We start from the raw sequence: 9199 nt of genomic DNA, 5'->3' as shown, positions 1-9199 counted from the left end.
TGGCCAATGTAAATACAGTACAGGAACAATCGCATTTCCTCTCCCAGCTCCCAAAGCGTCAGGCAATCGAAACTGGAAAGGCTTGAGGCTTCCTTCGGGGGCCACCAGACCGCATGCTGTGAGGAGGATGTAACAATATATTAGCTAAATAGGGAAGGTTACCCAAGCAGACTGGAGGGTTATTTGACAGAGGTGACTGCACACAACATGAAGTGATGTAAAGGGTATTTTTCTTTGAAATCAACTGGACAGCATTTGGAAGGAAAGAGAAACTTGTCAGGAACTTCCAAAATGCATCAGAGGGTATTCACAAAACCTGTTTTAGCCTAGTGAGGCTAATCTCCCTAGACTCTAAGCAGTGGAAACCCATAGGCTTTTCCAAAGAGTAATTCAGAAGAACCAAATTAATTTCTTCTCTTGCTTACCCCTGGCCAAAGCCTGTTTCTCCATTGACTTTTGGAGTGGTCTGGAGAAATTGGCCTCTCGGAGCTAATCTTGGTCTTAGTGAATACTCTCTCCTGGTGACAGAGAAACAACATACCATTATTTAAAGATTAGAGATATCATGGTATAGTAGTGTCCTCTGGAGTGGGGAAGCCCAGGAAAATTTTTTCTCAGCAGAAAGCCACAGTGTTGGAAAAGTCAAAAAAGGTGTTGAGGTTAGGACTATCCTCAGTCCTTACTGCAACGCAGATACATAGACAGAAGCATGTTTCATAGCATGAGAACAAACTTGAGCATTGGAGCAGACATAAAAAAATTGTGAAGATGTGAATCTACTGGAAATCCTAGTGGAAAATAGTGACTTTAAAGAATTTTTAGGTTATTTTTTCTAAGAAAAAATGGTAATTTGGAAGGACAATATCCTCTCTTTAGCACAGTAATTTAGTCTTGCAAAATTTACAAAAGTACTCTAGGTCCAAAATCCTCAAGTGACTATTTTTTGGAAAGAGGAAGAAGTTAATATCTGTAAGATCCCTCCCTGCATCACCTATGCACTGAAAAAGAAAAGGTCTCCATGTGAGTGTTTCATGTCCACTAAATGTAAATTAGATACATGCCAGAAGATGTTAAGGTATTTATGTATATGGACCTGTATTTTGGGATATCATTTTGGGACTAGAGCTATGTTAAATGATTTCCTTTCTTCAGATATTACCAAGAGAAATGCAAGAGATGATTAATGGATCCTTGTTTGTTATAGGTCCCAGTAAGTATCTCTGGTATCTCAGTGATAGCTGTATGTCAGGGGAAGGGAGGAGGGGAATGAGAGTTGTTTGGTTGTCTTCTTGCATTGCTTTTTTTCCAAAGCAGTTTTAAGAGGAAGTAATCAGCAGAGCCATTAAGTGTTATAAGTGTTATAATAAAAGAGGTTCTGGCTGATCCATAAAGTACTTGTTCAGCTATCTAGAAGGCCAGATTAGGTGAATATGTATTCATCAGCTGAAAAGCCTGATGCCTTGGAGACACCAGAAGATTTCTAAAGATTCTGGATAACTGATTTTAACATAGGTCAGACCTCAATTTAGCTCAACGTAGCTGATAATATAGAAGAAAAGAAAATTTCCATGTCCTGAGAGAAGATGACAAAGCTAATGATGCATAACAGGGAACCTGAGACTTCAGCACGCACAGACAATGGAAATAATGCAGAAAATGTAGCTTTGTTGCTGAGTAAAACCCTGAGAGGTTCGGTACCCTAAGCACTATAGGAGTGTTCGTACCTGAGGGGAATTGTGAAGCTGATAATAGTCTGCATGCCAGGATCCATTTGGTGTGTGTGAGTCATGGCCTCTTGAGTCTAAGTGGTACTGACAACTCAGAGGAGATTTTGAAGGCATCGCAGGAACTACAAGAACTAAGATAAGGATGAAAAATAAAAGACTATAAACTGAAGCTGTAGTGCAGAGTGGTGGCAACACTGGCTAGAGTAGCAGCGATTTCTGTGGGAAGCTTCTGAGCTGAGGTCTGTCAGAAAGGATGGGAGTTGTTTGACCTATTTTTGGCTGTTCAAGGGTTATTTAACAAGCCTTAATTTGTTGCCTAGGCTTCCCTATAGTTAATGAAGAGGTAGAGACATCTTCAGAAAGCAGTTCAGTTCTTTTACACCGGCCTAACTTTGATACTTATCCTGGGTAAGATATCTGCTGTCTAGAGGCAACTGTGGAGCTTCACTGACTATAGAGGGATCATCTGGGACTAGATTAGACACCTAACTTTTAGATAGCTAACGTTAAGTGAAATAGTCCCATCAATTTGTAGGTGGTATTGTGCATTTGCAGCTCGTGTCTGAATAATGTTCACTTTTGCATGGCTTATAACTCTAAATAAGCAAGTTTTAATAGTTGAACTCCTTCTCATATTTAGTATGTGGAGACATAGGTACTAAAAATGACACCAAAATAATGACACCGATGTGGCACAGGAGAAAGCAGTGATGTAGATGAGCAGTCCAGATGCATGATCATGCATGTGCGAACAAAGAGTGCAGGCTTTGGACACGTAAGAGTCCTTGTACTGGGAAGTGGCAACTCGAAGAAATTTAGAAGTAACTACAGAGGTCATGTGTGGTGTTTTCCTCACCAACCCTCTCTTACTAATAGGTATTCAGTGAGAGCATGGATCTTCCTGTAAGTAAGAATTTCTCTGTAAGAGTTTCTCTTCCTTAGCACTTCAATTCTCAAATAGAGTAAATTGGTTCAAACGGACCATTTCACGAACCGAATCCAGATGCGTTAACATGAAAATTGTGTGATACAAGCCCCAAAGTCTCCTAAAAGGCTCCTGCTTTTCCAGTGCTGTATTTGGAATAATGCTATTCAATAATTAAAGTGAAAATTAACAGAAAAAAACAATCAATCTGTTTATTAAAAGAATAATCCTTCCATGAGCAGAAGCACTAATATGTTTTCCATGGATTAACTCGGATGACTTACGAGGTATCTCTGCCATGGAGATCAAGTAGCAGTATGATTGGTAAAGATATTAGGGCAAACTACAGTTATGGCAATTTTTTTCCAACTTCCAGGTAAAGAAAAACATTTGCTAGTATTAATGATATTTGTGTAGAATTATGGTGTTACTTTTTTTTTTTTTTTTTAGCTGAGGGCACATCCCAGTTGCTTTTCCCCAGCACATTTCAGCCTCAAGGCAGTCCTCTGGCCTCCCCTTCCTTAGTCTGGATTTTCTCCTGGCCTCCTCAAATTTTTATTTTTAATAAATATTTATACAATTTTATTTAATAAATATATATACTCACAGCCAGGGAACTGCAACCTCTTTTTCCAGGCAGAAGCAGGACCTGGACATACTTGCTTCTGGCTGGTGTTTGCTCTGAAGGACGGACAGCAGCAACCCTTTTTTCCCCACCTTTTCAATGAGTCTAGATAAATTGCAGAATGCTTCAAGAGTGTGGTAAAAGTGCTGCCCACAGCAGCTTGAGAGAAGCATACTCTGTACTGATGGACAGCAACTTTATAGGGCTCTGGGAATTGCAAACCTGAGTCTTTTTTAGAGAGCTGATGTCCCTCAATCAAATTCTGCAGACTGATACAAATGGAAAGTGAGTATTGATTAAAATAAAGGACTGTCTCTTTGCCTTTCCATTTTAGATGCAGGGGTAAAACCACTACTGAAATTCAGATTTTCGTGGCTGGCCAGAATTTATAGCTAATCCTAAAAATAGTCTTGTTACTTCCTCTTAAGCCTATATATCTAACAGTGAGAAGTAAAAATAGCTGGAAGGTTTGAAGCATACCATGTCTGCTTAATACATGCAGTGTGGTATCTGCAGGCTTGAGTTTCACGCAGCTTTATGTGCTTTCTGCAGTGAGGACATTTACAGTCTCTTTTGAAGAATTTGCACTTACAAGTCTTGTCAAAATTCATGATACCCTTAAAGTATTGCAGATAACCTGTTAGTGATTACCCCTTTTTTGATAATGAGCAGATACACTTCAATCAACCTGATGCTAATGATTACTGGCCTTGTATTAAAAGGCTAACAAAAGCATTTGTTCCCATGGTATGTACATGTGTATCATTTCTAATTCCATAATCATTTTCAGCTAGTGTAGCCAGCCTTGCCATCAAATGTGGTAACTGCTGAAAGCCCTCTAGCCCCAGCCAAAAAAAACTTTGCAAAGAAAGTGTATCGGTTCACCATGCAGCTGCATGGACATTGATGCCAGCTCAGGAGAGAAGGTACAGGTGGGAACAAGCAGTGGGAGGTGGGATCGTTTATTTCAGCAGCAGTGTGGGGTTTATGCCAAAATAAACTTCTCATGGGTCTACTAAGGGTTGCCAATATAACAATGATATGTAAGTAGAAATTCACACTGATAAAGTCTTTTGTTAGTCATTCATGAATTTAAGAACAGAAAAGTGAACCCAGATTTCAGAATAACTTCAGATGTCCAATACCAGAATGTAATTGTTCTCTCAATATTAAATTCAAAAAAGAAACAATTTAAAAATTTGTGCATAAAGATGGGCGTGCTGTTGTCAAAGAAATGAAGGTGCAAGTTAATGAAGTTGAGTGCATTTCATCTGCTGTTTATGCATATCATCAGCTGACCTATACAGCTGGGGTCAGGGTGCTGATACCCCCAGACACAGGCTGTGATTGTGGGCAGACCTCGGGGTGGTTCCTTGGAAGTAAAATTGTCCTATATTTTGAGAATAAGTCTAGACCCTGTGATTGGTTTATCAAATTAAAACATCACAAGTGATTAGTTGAACAAAATAAGTGGTATTTGAAGTTATGAGGAGAAATCCCTAGAATATCAAGTAACCTCCTACCATTAAGTGAGGGCCTATGGATTACTCACCTAATCTGGAATAAAGCTTTCCCTGTAAAAGTAAACTCTCCAAAGTAGAAATTGATATGGAATTTCCTTTGCGCTTGGTACTCAGATCTCAGACCTGGGAAAAGAATGCGATCTGTAACAAACCTAATAGGGGCTCAAATGCTACACAGCCTCCTCCAGTGACCCCAAGGTAATAATTCTTTTCTTCAGTGCTTCTGTTGCTGCTTTTCCTTTGGTAAAAGCACCTTGGGAATGCTTCTCAGGACTGAGGGAAAATGTCTCTTTTTAGACCTCTCCTCCTGAACTCCCATCTCAGTTTCACACAGCTCCGGCATCAGTCCAATGTAAAACTGGTCATGTCCAGTTTTAGCCTTTTTATTACTAAGATTGAATGATGCACACACTCATCCACACATAAATTAATATAGTTAATGGGAGCCTGTAGCTTACAAGCCTATAGTAGATCAGAGCTTTTGCTTTGGATCTTTCCCTTGTATTTGAACAGAGAAAGAATGGAGCCATTTGTGATTTCTTTTTTAAAAAGTTGTTGCTCAATGTAGTGATGCTTTTTCTCTGCAGCAAGATGAATAGGAGTTGTTAGTTAAAAGAGTTAGTTGTACAATCCAGCATATGTGTGACAAGGGATGTAGTGTAAATCCAGCATATGTGTGACAAGGGATGTGGTGTACGTGAGGAACTGTGGTTTGGGAATCACTTCTGCTGTCGTCCATTTTTTACTCTCTTGGTATGTGACAATCCTGGTTTGTAGACTCTCTTGGGATCTCGGAGATTGTGAAACTGAAGGTAACGGGGCCAGAATTCACTTCAAGTAATTACTGACCAGTCTCAATATCATTTATACCTCATGTGTACCTGTTTTAGCTTTTCAAAACTCTCTTTGACCCAGCAGAGATAAAGAAAATGTAATGCTTGATGCAAATTACAGTACCACTTCAGCTATACATGCAAGCTGTGAAGACTTTTCACCTTGGCATTGCCTTTGTATGTTGCTGAACAGAGATTTGTCTTTTTGCCTCTTCCAACTACGGATCCTTCTTCTCTTTGGTGGAGGCTAGGGCAAATTACAGCACATTGCTTTTGGCAGCTCTGAAAGAAAATTCATGCCCTCACATTCAAAGACCAATATTTGAAAGGGCTGTATATAGATATGCCATATATTACCAGCACATGAATGAAAGAAAGCAACACTTTAAAGAAGTAAGACCTGGGATGGAAAAGCAAAATATCTTTCTTTCAAAGACTTTGCATTACCACTGTTTCTACATATTCATCTTGGAATTTCTTCAGTTCTGTCTTGACTTCTGTCAAAGATGTTTTATTGTTAAAGTCAGACTACTGGGGCTTCAGAGACATTGCTACAGTTTAGTAAATGCGGAGGAAGGTATCTCAGCTTTAACTATTAGAATTATAAAGGGGAAAATAACGTAAATTATGAAGAACAGATTGTACTTCCTTCTGTAGGAACTGAAGTACTTCAAATGGAGTAACAATCTTTTAAACTAAATATTTCCCAGCGTATGAGAGTTTTCACAGTACTGCTATCCCAAGAGGAAACTTTAAATATGATTAAAATACATAAAATTATGCTAGTAAGTATCCTTTTTAAGACCAGTTTATATAATTTCATTGCCATGCAGACTGAAGCGGACTAGATCACCATGATCTTAAAGCTTAAAAACATGTCAAGCTGTAAAGAGGGCATGACAGCAAAAAAGTCCCAACCAACAGAGCCCTAGCCTGTTAGCATTCATGGAGGGTGTGATACTGAGACATGTTCTAAGGAAAAACAAATCACTCGGATCCTTTGACCACATTATTAAGTCAAGCATTTGTATTTCTGCAGAAGAAACATAAGTATAACACCACTCTGTCTGCAGGTGAGAAATCTGGATGGGTATTCGTTGATGTGTGCTTGTCACTGACACCTGCTGCAAAACTCTCCCAGAACCTGCACACCTCAGTCATTGATGTGCTGGGAATTCACTAGCCTTCCCCGGAGCGGGGAATGACCATGGAGCTCCCCAGCTTAATTTCACTGAGCAATCCCAGGGAACTAGAATCCCCCTGGTGGAATGAAGAAATTTGCAGAGTATATGACAGAAAAATAGTAGGTATTGATAACATGCAATTATACATATTATAAATTTTCCATCTATTTCAAGTTCAGTACCTTTGCTTGGCAAAATTTGCAACTGGGTAATTCTCGTACGGCTTGCGTTTAACTGTTGGCATGTAACAACAGTATTGGCCATTACATCAGTGTTACACTTAAGTCATTGGGAAAGAACAGGATAGTTGCTGTAAACAGTCTTGGGAAACAGATATCAATGGCAGAATTGATTTAAACTGACCCTGACAATGAAGTGGTCTCATCACAGGGCTCTGCAGCCAGGGCCTGTTAAAATAATAATTTATTTTCCTTGCTGTTTTTGAGACACTGAAACTTTGTCAGCCTTGAAACAGAATGAACTGCCAGGAGTGTAGTTGTTTTGAGTAAATATTCCCAGAATTTCAACACACCATGGATGGCAATGACGTCTCTTTTGATGTTTGTTGTCCTAATTTCAATACACAACGCTGAGTGTAAAACACAAAACTGTAGGTTACTCTGCAACAGATTTATGCAAAGAAAACAAAAATCTTAGTAGCTCCGTTATCTGCCCCTTTTATTTTAATTTTGCTCTGGCATCTCTAGAGTTTCCAGCTATACCAGTTTCTGAAGAGGCTGCTCTTCCAAGAACAACTTTCTCAAGGGGTAAAAGGAAGAATAATAATTCTGTAATACACATTTTTAAAGTTTCCAGAAAAAAAAAGTTACTTTTTTTCATCTCTTCCAGGACAGGCTTAGGCAAGACATGATTTTTGATTTTTTTTTTTTTTTTTATTTATTTGGGAAGCAAGCACTGGACCTCTGAATCAGTTCAGGATAATTGGACACCTGCTATTACTCTGGGAATTATCCCTTGAAGATATTAAGGAAATATTTTCAGAATGGGATTGGGCAAGCACTGGAACAGATTGCCCAGAAGGGACGTGGAGTCTCCATTCAAAACTCAACTGAGCAAGGCATTGAGCAGCCTGACCTGACGTTGAAAGTAGTTCTGCTCTGAGCAGGTGCTCGAACTGGGTGATGTTGCACGCTCCCTTCCAGTGTCAATTCTTCTATGAGTCTATTATTTTGAAGATTTCCACAGAAAGTGCTAATTTCTTCAACTCTTGCACTTCAGTTCTCAAAGGAACCCTGTGCTCAGGACCACACATTTATTGCCTACTCAAACTTGTCAGCCCGTAAATGGGCCCTTACTAATCGGTAAAATAAAATAACTGACTGTGGAGGAGAAAACGAGAGAGCCAGAGGATTTTTACAAGTTAAATGGGTATTTAAAAAGTAGGACACTTTTCTTAGGAACTTAGGTAACTGAATAATCTTGGTCACCAATAATAGAAGGTGAATTTCTTTTCACAAAAACCACCTTTATAGCAGCCTAACACCATTTTATTGAATGGGGTTAACGCTGATCTATATATTCTTGAGATCAGAACTAGGTCATTGTTTCTTAATAGCCTGGATGCCAAAATACTTCTGTGTGCTCACTGTTCTGACTGCAGTTTCACATGGTCAGTGGTATTAAATGCTTGCAATCAGCTCCGAGACAGAAAAAACCCATCAAGTTCATGTTTTTCTTCAGCTGAGGCATGGTCTAGATTTTTACTTTCTGTCCAGGTATTGGGTTTGGACCACAAAATGCTGATCCACAGCTGGAACTATCTCAACGTTCTGGGCTCTTCCTACCCGGATTTTGTCTCAACCCATTAGGTTGCAAACTGTTCAGTTGCAGTCATCATCTGTGTATCTTCCTCAGAAAGTAGGAGACCCGGTTCCACTATTTGACCCAGCTTTGTGGGTTTCTTTCAGACCTCTCAAAATTTGTTTCTTGCTGGCTGAGTCTCTGGGGATGTAAAAAACAAAGACCGGCACGTTTTTTGCCTGCAGCGCTAAGCAGCGCTGTGGCTTCTCTGGTTACCATATGTCCCAACACGCAAACGCATGGTGCCAGCTCATGCAATGACATGCGCTATGCTACTGGCTGAATAGAAGTGTCACACAGGATTCAGCTGCATCACTTCTTGCCTGCAGGTCTACACTTTTTGCACTCATTCTTCCTCAGTTTTATGCATGTAGAGTTAAGGTTTGTGGGGCATGAGCTGAATGCAAAAGTCTAATTCACCCAGTTTAACTGAGGGACTTAAATTAGGAGCATATTTGCCCTAGGCTACCTTAATAGTCTGTTAAGAAAGGGAGACATTTTGAGGGGGGAGTTAGGGCTGAGCTGAATAACACTCTGGAAAGATTTTCCCTTCTCTTTCAA

The 9199-nt window shown here is 39.6% G+C and overlaps 1 protein-coding gene across 1 annotated transcript in view; it reads right to left on the bottom strand.

Annotated features, from left to right (window-relative positions):
- Positions 1-8879, bottom strand: part of LOC103919451 (molybdopterin synthase sulfur carrier subunit-like) — an 18694-nt gene extending 9815 nt beyond the window's left edge. The window contains exon 1 of the mRNA XM_009326957.1: positions 8876-8879. Coding sequence (XP_009325232.1) covers positions 8876-8879 — 4 coding nt within the window. The remainder of the gene's footprint in view (positions 1-8875) is intronic.
- Positions 8880-9199: the final 320 nt, after the last annotated feature.

This window comes from Pygoscelis adeliae, unplaced genomic scaffold (assembly GCF_000699105.1).
Source record: "Pygoscelis adeliae isolate BGI_AS28 unplaced genomic scaffold, ASM69910v1 Scaffold116, whole genome shotgun sequence".
NCBI lineage: Eukaryota > Metazoa > Chordata > Aves > Sphenisciformes > Spheniscidae > Pygoscelis > Pygoscelis adeliae.
Note: the sequence above shows the minus strand (reverse complement) of the source record. Positions and strands in the feature narration are given on the sequence as shown.